The sequence below is a fragment of the Barbatula barbatula genome (genome assembly GCF_947034865.1).
Source record: "Barbatula barbatula genome assembly, chromosome: 6".
Classification (NCBI taxonomy): domain Eukaryota; kingdom Metazoa; phylum Chordata; class Actinopteri; order Cypriniformes; family Nemacheilidae; genus Barbatula; species Barbatula barbatula.
This window is the reverse complement of record NC_136765.1, coordinates 1,078,934-1,091,621: the sequence shown is the minus strand read 5'-3', so window position 1 is coordinate 1,091,621 and position 12,688 is coordinate 1,078,934. Positions and strand designations below refer to the sequence as shown.

Here is a 12,688-nt window from a genome sequence, read left to right as displayed (position 1 = left end):
ACGACAGGACATCACACTACTGTAGATTGTTAGTTGGACTGTAGGTCTGTGGGATCTGATGAACAGATGACAGGACATCACACTACTGTAGATTGTTAGTTGGACTGTAGGTCTGTGGGATCTGATGAACACATGACAGGACATCACACTACTGTAGATTGTTAGTTGGACTGTAGGTCTGTGGGATCTGATGAACAGACGACAGGACATCACACTACTGTAGATTGTTAGTTGGACTGTAGGTCTGTGGGATCTGATGAACAGATGACAGGACATCACACTACTGTAGATTGTTAGTTGTACTGTAGGTCTGTGGGATCTGATGAACACATGACAGGACATCACACTACTGTAGATTGTTAGTTTTACTGTAGGTCTGTGGGATCTGATGAACACATGACAGGACATCACACTACTGTAGATTGTTAGTTGGACTGTAGGTCTGTGGGATCTGATGAACAGATGACAGGACATCACACTACTGTAGATTGTTAGTTGTACTGTAGGTCTGTGGGATCTGATGAACAGATGACAGGACATCACACTACTGTAGATTGTTAGTTGGACTGTAGGTCTGTGGGATCTGATGAACAGATGACAGGACATCACACTACTGTAGATTGTTAGTTGGACTGTAGGTCTGTGGGATCTGATGAACACATGACAGGACATCACACTACTGTAGATTGTTAGTTTTACTGTAGGTCTGTGGGATCTGATGAACACATGACAGGACATCACACTACTGTAGATTGTTAGTTGGACTGTAGGTCTGTGGGATCTGATGAACACATGACAGGACATCACACTACTGTAGATTGTTAGTTTTACTGTAGGTCTGTGGGATCTGATGAACACATGACAGGACATCACACTACTGTAGATTGTTAGTTTTACTGTAGGTCTGTGGGATCTGATGAACAGATGACAGGACATCACACTACTGTAGATTGTTAGTATTACTGTAGGTCTGTGGGATCTGATGAACAGATGACAGGACATCACACTACTGTAGATTGTTAGTTGGACTGTAGGTCTGTGGGATCTGATGAACAGATGACAGGACATCACACTACTGTAGATTGTTAGTTGGACTGTAGGTCTGTGGGATCTGATGAACACATGACAGGACATCACACTACTGTAGATTGTTAGTTTTACTGTAGGTCTGTGGGATCTGATGAACAGACGACAGGACATCACACTACTGTAGATTGTTAGTTGGACTGTAGGTCTGTGGGATCTGATGAACAGATGACAGGACATCACACTACTGTAGATTGTTAGTTGGACTGTAGGTCTGTGGGATCTGATGAACACATGACAGGACATCACACTACTGTAGATTGTTAGTTTTACTGTAGGTCTGTGGGATCTGATGAAAACATGACAGGACATCACACTACTGTAGATTGTTAGTTTTACTGTAGGTCTGTGGGATCTGATGAACACATGACAGGACATCACACTACTGTAGATTGTTAGTTGGACTGTAGGTCTGTGGGATCTGATGAACAGATGACAGGACATCACACTACTGTAGATTGTTAGTTTTACTGTAGGTCTGTGGGATCTGATGAACAGATGACAGGACATCACACTACTGTAGATTGTTAGTATTACTGTAGGTCTGTGGGATCTGATGAACAGATGACAGGACATCACACTACTGTAGATTGTTAGTTGGACTGTAGGTCTGTGGGATCTGATGAACACATGACAGGACATCACACTACTGTAGATTGTTAGTTTTACTGTAGGTCTGTGGGATCTGATGAACAGATGACAGGACATCACACTACTGTAGATTGTTAGTATTACTGTAGGTCTGTGGGATCTGATGAACACATGACAGGACATCACACTACTGTAGATTGTTAGTTGGACTGTAGGTCTGTGGGATCTGATGAACACATGACAGGACATCACACTACTGTAGATTGTTAGTTGGACTGTAGGTCTGTGGGATCTGATGAACAGACGACAGGACATCACACTACTGTAGATTGTTAGTTGGACTGTAGGTCTGTGGGATCTGATGAACAGATGACAGGACATCACACTACTGTAGATTGTTAGTTGGACTGTAGGTCTGTGGGATCTGATGAACACATGACAGGACATCACACTACTGTAGATTGTTAGTTGGACTGTAGGTCTGTGGGATCTGATGAACAGACGACAGGACATCACACTACTGTAGATTGTTAGTTGGACTGTAGGTCTGTGGGATCTGATGAACACATGACAGGACATCACACTACTGTAGATTGTTAGTTGGACTGTAGGTCTGTGGGATCTGATGAACAGACGACAGGACATCACACTACTGTAGATTGTTAGTTGGACTGTAGGTCTGTGGGATCTGATGAACAGATGACAGGACATCACACTACTGTAGATTGTTAGTTGGACTGTAGGTCTGTGGGATCTGATGAACACATGACAGGACATCACACTACTGTAGATTGTTAGTTGGACTGTAGGTCTGTGGGATCTGATGAACAGACGACAGGACATCACACTACTGTAGATTGTTAGTTGGACTGTAGGTCTGTGGGATCTGATGAACAGATGACAGGACATCACACTACTGTAGATTGTTAGTTGTACTGTAGGTCTGTGGGATCTGATGAACACATGACAGGACATCACACTACTGTAGATTGTTAGTTTTACTGTAGGCCTGTGGGATCTGATGAACACATGACAGGACATCACACTACTGTAGATTGTTAGTTGGACTGTAGGTCTGTGGGATCTGATGAACAGATGACAGGACATCACACTACTGTAGATTGTTAGTTGTACTGTAGGTCTGTGGGATCTGATGAACAGATGACAGGACATCACACTACTGTAGATTGTTAGTTGGACTGTAGGTCTGTGGGATCTGATGAACAGATGACAGGACATCACACTACTGTAGATTGTTAGTTGGACTGTAGGTCTGTGGGATCTGATGAACACATGACAGGACATCACACTACTGTAGATTGTTAGTTTTACTGTAGGTCTGTGGGATCTGATGAACACATGACAGGACATCACACTACTGTAGATTGTTAGTTGGACTGTAGGTCTGTGGGATCTGATGAACACATGACAGGACATCACACTACTGTAGATTGTTAGTTTTACTGTAGGTCTGTGGGATCTGATGAACACATGACAGGACATCACACTACTGTAGATTGTTAGTTTTACTGTAGGTCTGTGGGATCTGATGAACAGATGACAGGACATCACACTACTGTAGATTGTTAGTATTACTGTAGGTCTGTGGGATCTGATGAACAGATGACAGGACATCACACTACTGTAGATTGTTAGTTGGACTGTAGGTCTGTGGGATCTGATGAACAGATGACAGGACATCACACTACTGTAGATTGTTAGTATTACTGTAGGTCTGTGGGATCTGATGAACAGATGACAGGACATCACACTACTGTAGATTGTTAGTTGGACTGTAGGTCTGTGGGATCTGATGAACAGATGACAGGACATCACACTACTGTAGATTGTTAGTATTACTGTAGGTCTGTGGGATCTGATGAACAGATGACAGGACATCACACTACTGTAGATTGTTAGTTGGACTGTAGGTCTGTGGGATCTGATGAACAGATGACAGGACATCACACTACTGTAGATTGTTAGTTGGACTGTAGGTCTGTGGGATCTGATGAACACATGACAGGACATCACACTACTGTAGATTGTTAGTTTTACTGTAGGTCTGTGGGATCTGATGAACAGACGACAGGACATCACACTACTGTAGATTGTTAGTTGGACTGTAGGTCTGTGGGATCTGATGAACAGATGACAGGACATCACACTACTGTAGATTGTTAGTTGGACTGTAGGTCTGTGGGATCTGATGAACACATGACAGGACATCACACTACTGTAGATTGTTAGTTTTACTGTAGGTCTGTGGGATCTGATGAACACATGACAGGACATCACACTACTGTAGATTGTTAGTTTTACTGTAGGTCTGTGGGATCTGATGAACACATGACAGGACATCACACTACTGTAGATTGTTAGTTGGACTGTAGGTCTGTGGGATCTGATGAACAGATGACAGGACATCACACTACTGTAGATTGTTAGTATTACTGTAGGTCTGTGGGATCTGATGAACACATGACAGGACATCACACTACTGTAGATTGTTAGTTTTACTGTAGGTCTGTGGGATCTGATGAACACATGACAGGACATCACACTACTGTAGATTGTTAGTTTTACTGTAGGTCTGTGGGATCTGATGAACAGATGACAGGACATCACACTACTGTAGATTGTTAGTTTTACTGTAGGTCTGTGGGATCTGATGAACAGATGACAGGACATCACACTACTGTAGATTGTTAGTATTACTGTAGGTCTGTGGGATCTGATGAACAGATGACAGGACATCACACTACTGTAGATTGTTAGTTGGACTGTAGGTCTGTGGGATCTGATGAACACATGACAGGACATCACACTACTGTAGATTGTTAGTTTTACTGTAGGTCTGTGGGATCTGATGAACACATGACAGGACATCACACTACTGTAGATTGTTAGTTTTACTGTAGGTCTGTGGGATCTGATGAACAGATGACAGGACATCACACTACTGTAGATTGTTAGTATTACTGTAGGTCTGTGGGATCTGATGAACACATGACAGGACATCACACTACTGTAGATTGTTAGTTGGACTGTAGGTCTGTGGGATCTGATGAACACATGACAGGACATCACACTACTGTAGATTGTTAGTATTACTGTAGGTCTGTGGGATCTGATGAACACATGACAGGACATCACACTACTGTAGATTGTTAGTTGGACTGTAGGTCTGTGGGATCTGATGAACACATGACAGGACATCACACTACTGTAGATTGTTAGTTTTACTGTAGGTCTGTGGGATCTGATGAACAGATGACAGGACATCACACTACTGTAGATTGTTAGTTGTACTGTAGGTCTGTGGGATCTGATGAACACATGACAGGACATCACACTACTGTAGATTGTTAGTTGTACTGTAGGTCTGTGGGATCTGATGAACACATGACAGGACATCACACTACTGTAGATTGTTAGTATTACTGTAGGTCTGTGGGATCTGATGAACACATGACAGGACATCACACTACTGTAGATTGTTAGTTTTACTGTAGGTCTGTGGGATCTGATGAACAGATGACAGGACATCACACTACTGTAGATTGTTAGTTGTACTGTAGGTCTGTGGGATCTGATGAACAGATGACAGGACATCACACTACTGTAGATTGTTAGTTGTACTGTAGGTCTGTGGGATCTGATGAACAGATGACAGGACATCACACTACTGTAGATTGTTAGTTTTACTGTAGGTCTGTGGGATCTGATGAACACATGACAGGACATCACACTACTGTAGATTGTTAGTATTACTGTAGGTCTGTGGGATCTGATGAACAGATGACAGGACATCACACTACTGTAGATTGTTAGTTTTACTGTAGGTCTGTGGGATCTGATGAACACATGACAGGACATCACACTACTGTAGATTGTTAGTTGTACTGTAGGTCTGTGGGATCTGATGAACACATGACAGGACATCACACTACTGTAGATTGTTAGTTTTACTGTAGGTCTGTGGGATCTGATGAACACATGACAGGACATCACACTACTGTAGATTGTTAGTATTACTGTAGGTCTGTGGGATCTGATGAACACATGACAGGACATCACACTACTGTAGATTGTTAGTTTTACTGTAGGTCTGTGGGATCTGATGAACACATGACAGGACATCACACTACTGTAGATTGTTAGTTTTACTGTAGGTCTGTGGGCTCTGATGAACACATGACAGGACATCACACTACTGTAGATTGTTAGTTTTACTGTAGGTCTGTGGGATCTGATGAACACATGACAGGACATCACACTACTGTAGATTGTTAGTTTTACTGTAGGTCTGTGGGATCTGATGAACACATGACAGGACATCACACTACTGTAGATTGTTAGTTTTACTGTAGGTCTGTGGGATCTGATGAACAGATGACAGGACATCACACTACTGTAGATTGTTAGTTTTACTGTAGGTCTGTGGGATCTGATGAACACATGACAGGACATCACACTACTGTAGATTGTTAGTTTTACTGTAGGTCTGTGGGATCTGATGAACAGATGACAGGACATCACACTACTGTAGATTGTTAGTTTTACTGTAGGTCTGTGGGATCTGATGAACACATGACAGGACATCACACTACTGTAGATTGTTAGTTTTACTGTAGGTCTGTGGGATCTGATGAACACATGACAGGACATCACACTACTGTAGATTGTTAGTTTTACTGTAGGTCTGTGGGATCTGATCTTGTCATGTTTTAAGATACAATATTAAGTCTTTCACTTCTCTCTTATTATTTCTGTCTGTTCTGTGTGAGAGTGTTGAGTAAAGCAGTGTGATTGTCAAACCTGCACTTCAGACACACCTATAGAAACTCTTCAATCTCTTCAGCATCAGATGTGTAAAATGTCAGTGTGTGTGGTGACAGGTCACATCCGTGTATCGGCTGGAGTGGCGTCAGCGGACGGATTCCTGTGCTACTGTTCTGTGCCGAAGCCATCGTGACCAAAGATGTGAACATCTGCTCTGTCGGAGGTACACACACACACTTCATCCATCATGTGTGTTTGTGACAGAATCACTTTCAGTTCACACTATACATTACATGTTATACCATCAGAGTGCAGATTATAATCCTGTATTATAATACATTCAATTCTAACCAGCAATCCAAATTCAGCTTGGATAAAAAAATGAATTGCACAATGCACAGTATAAATAAGTCATAATTATATTATTCGTTTGACATTTTAACCAGTTGTTCTGACCAGTGAGAAAACATTCATTTTGATAAATTACAGAAAGTAAAGTGTGTTGATGTGTTGATTCTCTGTAGAGGAATATAAACTGGCCTTTAAGATTGTGCGTACAGAGAGTCGTCTTGTGCGTGGAATGTTAGTCAATCATGGATTTCATGAGGTAAATACAACACTACCATATACTGTACTGCACACTATACACTACTGCCAGTAAACTTGAGTATGCAGAACAATACACACTAATGTTACATTACAGTCGGTTTGATGTTGTTGTTGTTTTAAGGTGCATCCAAACAGCACTGATTTTAATCTGATGTGGACGGGCTCACACCTCAAGCCTCACCTTCTGCACAGTCTACAGGACTTCCAGAAGGTCAACCACTTCCCCAGGTGTGTGTGTGTCAGTGTGAACCTCAATAACACACTGTGTGCCATACAGCGCACTTGGACACTCCACCTGATAGATTAAACATTACAACACTCAGTACACCAATGATTTGTGTGTTTGTCAGTACACACACACACACACACACACACACATACACACACACACACACACACACACACACACACACACACAACATAGTGTTGGGGTTTGATTCAAGTGTCTCTATAAGAGCGCCGGAGATCTAATCATTGGTGTGTTTCTGCTGTCGTGTTATTTCAAGAGCACATGTCAGATATGAATCCTTATGCTCTACACATACGCTCAACACTCCCGTCTCTCTTCAGATCGTACGAGCTGACGCGGAAAGATCGTCTCTACAAAAACATCCAGAGGATGCAGCAAACCCACGGCTTTCACAACTTTCACATCGTACCACAGACCTTCCTTCTTCCGGCCGAGCATCAAGAGTTCAGCAGTGAGTGGACATCCCTCTCCTTCTGACCAATCAGACGGCAGTTTGAGGGTAAATAATGTTCTGTGTGTCCTCATGTAAACCTCAGGCTCCTTCAGTAAAGACAAGGGTCCGTGGATCATCAAACCTGTGGCGTCCTCCAGGGGTCGAGGCATCTACCTGATCAGCAGTGTAAGTCCACATGAAATCATCATCATCATCACACTCACGTGTAGTCGTCTGGTTAATGTGTGTTTGTGTGTCAGTTGAGTCAGATCCCGCTGGAGGAGAACGTTCTGGTGTCGCGGTACATCAGTAATCCGCTGCTGATCGACGGTGAGTCTGAATCATCATCATCATCATCATCATCATCATCAGTTCATCTGTGTGTGATCTTCAGTATGTGACACTGAACTGTGTTTGTGATTCTCCGTCAGATTTCAAGTTCGATGTGCGTCTGTACGTGCTGGTGACCTCATACGACCCGCTGATCGTTTATCTGTATGAGGAGGGACTCGCCAGGTAACTCTCACATCATCATCATCATCTTAAGCATTCATGTTAAAACATCAAATTGACCCTACTTTCAGAAATATGACAAGTTAAAGTAAAATGAGTTTGAATACAGTTTCTGTTGAAAGGGAAACATTTCAAGGGAATTTATGCTCTTAAACATTATACAGTGATTTGTTTTCTGTGTGATTTTTACATGTGATGCTTCCACAGTACCAGTCAAAAGTTTAGAGTTGATTAAAAATAATGTGTTCATGAAATTACAAACCTTTTGATCTAAAGGTATATATACTGTAACATTTGAATTTCTTTCATTGAATATCTTAAATTTAATAATAATGACGGAATAATCAGATTAGAAATGAAATGTCAGATTGAGACCTCTCCAGAAGATGCTTGATAGGACAAATTGTAACATAGTTTGATTTATTTTGGATTTCTTAGGTCACAAAATAATGTTCAATTTGTGTCATTATATAGTTTTGATGATTTACTATTCTGAAATGTAGAGAAACTATAATCAGTGAATAAGTGAGTTCGTGAAGCGAAACCTTTGAACTGTAGGTTTATTTTCCCTCACGTCTGGACCCTGTGAATCTTCTCTCAACAAACACAGAAGATATTCACGTTTGCTTTTAAAGCGTCTGAGATGCATTACTGTAAGTGTGATCTTTGTTCTACACTGAAGTGATGATGGTGTGTGTGAATCATGTGAACACTAGATGGCAGCAGATGTGTTGGACGAGCGCGTCTGCACCTCAAACAAAGATTTCCATTGTCTCCTTTTTCTGGAAGTACACTGACCAATTTTCTTTTTTATTTCAAGAACGCATTTAGCACCAATAAATCTGACACTAGTCTGAACTAGTGAGCACGTCCTCAGCGGTATGTAAAAATGCTGTTGTAGAGAATAAGCCAGAAATAAAGCAGAAAGAGAAGCTGGCGTGTGAGACTGTGGGAAGTGATTGTGCAGTGCATTGTGGGTCGCTGTGGTCTGGTGTGTGTGAAACGCTTGGCTTACCTCTGTTAGGTTTGGCGCTGGTGCTGTCTTTACAGACTGACACACAGGGTTTGTTTTCAGCACGCTCTCTTATGATGTGCAGCCGCTACATTTTGCCTCTTTTCCCAACCCAACGTTTATCTCGGAGATCCCAAACACTTTAAAAGCGTTCAGGTGCTGTCTGCACGCCAGGAGATTCTTCTTTAACGCCGTGAGCTTTAGGACGCTTTTATCATCATCATTTCATCGAGTTATTTCTCATCATGTTTGTCTGTATGGTTTATAGCAGATTTATCACAAAGACTAAACATGACGTCACACATGTCAAAATGCACTTTGGCTGTTTTTTGTATTGTGTTGTGTGTGCAGAAATCAGTCTCTCATCCTTCATTTATGATTTGTAATCATGACCCTGGACTCTTGTGTGTTTGAGCTGGATGACTTTTATAAAAACTCTGTCACATGAATAACAGATCAGACTAGAATACGTACACGCTTGATTTGGTACTGTACATGTGTTTGTTGATGTTGGTGTATTTGTCTGGTGTGTGTTGTAGGTTTGCCACAGTGAAATATGATCATGCCACAGCAAACATCAAGAACCAGTTCATGCATCTGACCAACTACAGCGTCAACAAGAAGAGCAGAGACTATGTCAGGTGAGCGCTCGCGGTAAAACACCATTAATGTTGGAGTCTTGTAATAATGGTCTGTCATTGTTTATCTGAGGGAATGTGATGTCAGGCGGGCGCTAATCCCTGTGTTTGCTAACGCTGTCAACATTGTAGCATCTGCACATTTGTTGCTCGGTGTTGTTTTGGCAGAGCTGACAGTCGGGGCTTCTCTTCTCTTTCAGCTGCGATGACCCTGAAGTGGAGGATTATGGGAACAAATGGAGCATGAGTGCAATGCTGAGATATCTGAGACAGGAGGGCAGAGACACCACATGTGAGTAGAAATCTAGCGTTTGCTCATGAAACGATAGACGATCACGTGGAAACGCTTGATGTTCATAACTGCTCATCTGCATTGTTACAGGCCTGATAGATGATTAATAGAGTTTCAATGGTCATCAGTGACTGATGTTGTAAAAGGAGATCACAACAAGCTCAAAGCACACTTCAAAAATCAAAAATATCAAAACATAATGTACATTTTATATTGTCAGTGACTAAAATGGATCAAAAGCACTAGAACAGCGTGACAGGAGTTGTGTATAAGTTTCAAACGCAACATCCCAGCTCTTCTGACGTCTGTTCAGTTTCTCATTCACACGTGTGTGATCTGTTTCTATCACAGTTATCTATTTAATAGTATATTGGGAGTGTTCGTGTTTTTCTTCATCACTGTTGAAATGAATTCTGTTGGTCATGTTTGTCAGTGCTGATGGGACAGATTGAGGATCTGATCATTAAAGCGGTTCTGAGCGCTGAGATTCACATCGCTACGGCCTGTAAGATGTTCGTCCCTCATCGGTGGAACTGTTTCGGTAGGACACACACTTATAGAAATTGTTGTGCTTTTATGTGATGATATTCGGAACACACACAAGTGTGCAGTGATTCAGAAACCACACAGTGATGTATAACTCTGTATCTTCATACATTAAGGGTCTGCAGCGTTTGTTGAATCGGAGAGTAAAATGTCTGTCTAGATGATTTTCTTTATATTATTCTTACTTTTATTCACTCTTATGGGGGACAGGGTGGTAATATAAAGGGATATTTCAGACCTAAAACTAAATTACAGCATGTTTTACTCACCTTCAAGGCTAGGTGTAGATTACTTTCTTCTTTTGGACAAAAACAGTCGGTATAATACCATTAATATATCATTTATCATGGCTCATCCAAGCATTAGAATTGGAGTGCATGCAGAGTCAGAGTGTGAAGCTCCAAAATGTGCATCCATCGATCAAAGAACTGCTGGCGTGTCATAAATTCCGGTAATGAAGTGAGACATTAGCATTAATAAAGTTATATATAAATAAAACTATATAAGCTCATCTGTGTTCTATCAGATCATTTATTCAAGATTGTTCACTTCATTTAAACATGAGATAGCTTTACCTTATTACTGTTATGTTGTGAATTTCCTATGCATGTCTCACAAACTTGATCTGTTGTCTGACCATTAACTGTATGAATGTGATAAACTCACTGTGATGATGTGAATGATGCAGCTGGTCACCACGTCACTTGACCGCTCATGCAGGTGCATCGGGGGCTGTACCATGAATGTAGCTGAACAAACTCAGGGTTAAAGGATTCGTTTTAGGTTGACAAAACCAAACCAACGTGATCAAGCTTTGTTGGGGCCATGAAGCAGCTCGTGGATTCTTTTTTGTCAACTCAAGCTTTGATCGTGAAGCTTAGATTAGTTCACGCGCGTGCACATGAACGAGTGACGCTGGCATCGCAAAACCAATCGCGTGCAACATGGATGGAGGGAGGGCCGTATTTTTCTCAGGAAATAATTATGCACAAATATTAGTAACACAAGATTGCATACGTCGTATCTTCAAAGAGTATTTAGTTTGATCAAATTTATAAAAGTTCAAATTAATCAAATATATAGAATGGGTCTTTAGACGAGAGATGAAGATATCAGAGTATACAGTAAATTATGCACGTACACGCTGATTGCCAACAAAACAGATATATTTCTTAGTTTTACTTACCGTGTGTAGTCCAGCATCTTTTAGCACTGGGACCTCACCATCTATGCGTTTCAAACGATCTCCATATCCAGAGTAATATCCACCATTTATATAACATTCCTCACCCAAATGCAGTGAACAAACAAACACAACTGGGCGTGCTCTTTCTCACGCTGGCTGTTGACGTGTGGGTGTGCTCTTTCTCTCACACTCATGCATGGGTGGGTGTACTCTTTAGCTCGTCGGGTGACAGGTGCGCATGCTTTTCCTGGAGAATTGTCCAATAAGGGACTAAGTAACTAACCCCTGTTACGAAACGGGAATCCATGTTCAAAAAACCTTTCCAAACCTGTATGAATATGTTCATCTTGTTTTTGACAAGTTGACCATGTAAGACTTGAGTACTGTCATGAGTCAGGTTTCTCTTCCCTTTCTCTTATTCACACACCACTTTTTAGCTGTCTAGTATCTCACTTTCTCGCTCTCTCTTCATGCACCTGTTCATCATTGCAATCAGCGATTGCGCTGATTTACTTGATCACCTGTTTTCACTTCACCCTTAAGTGCCTTCCCTTTTTCTTGTGTTTGCTCTGCTAGATTCCTTGTCGGATTATTGCTTCGCGTCATACGTAACTACTGCTTCAGCCGTCTTGTCTGTGATATGTTATGTAAGAAACTCACCTAACCCTGCCTTGTCTTGTTTGGAACTGTCTGACGCCAGGTATCCTCTGTCTCTGGCTGTATCTGCTTTTGAACCCCGCGGTTCTC

At 41.6% G+C, this 12,688-nt stretch overlaps 1 protein-coding gene across 1 annotated transcript in view; it reads left to right on the top strand.

Annotated features, from left to right (window-relative positions):
* Positions 1-12,688, top strand: part of ttll5 (tubulin tyrosine ligase-like family, member 5) — a 65,653-nt gene that overhangs the window by 2,058 nt on the left and 50,907 nt on the right. The window contains exons 3-12 of the mRNA XM_079458983.1: positions 6,579-6,685; positions 6,987-7,069; positions 7,193-7,299; positions 7,642-7,772; positions 7,858-7,940; positions 8,015-8,084; positions 8,186-8,270; positions 9,819-9,920; positions 10,118-10,209; positions 10,643-10,750. Of these exons, the coding sequence (XP_079315109.1) occupies positions 6,579-6,685; positions 6,987-7,069; positions 7,193-7,299; positions 7,642-7,772; positions 7,858-7,940; positions 8,015-8,084; positions 8,186-8,270; positions 9,819-9,920; positions 10,118-10,209; positions 10,643-10,750 (968 nt within the window). The remainder of the gene's footprint in view (positions 1-6,578; positions 6,686-6,986; positions 7,070-7,192; positions 7,300-7,641; positions 7,773-7,857; positions 7,941-8,014; positions 8,085-8,185; positions 8,271-9,818; positions 9,921-10,117; positions 10,210-10,642; positions 10,751-12,688) is intronic.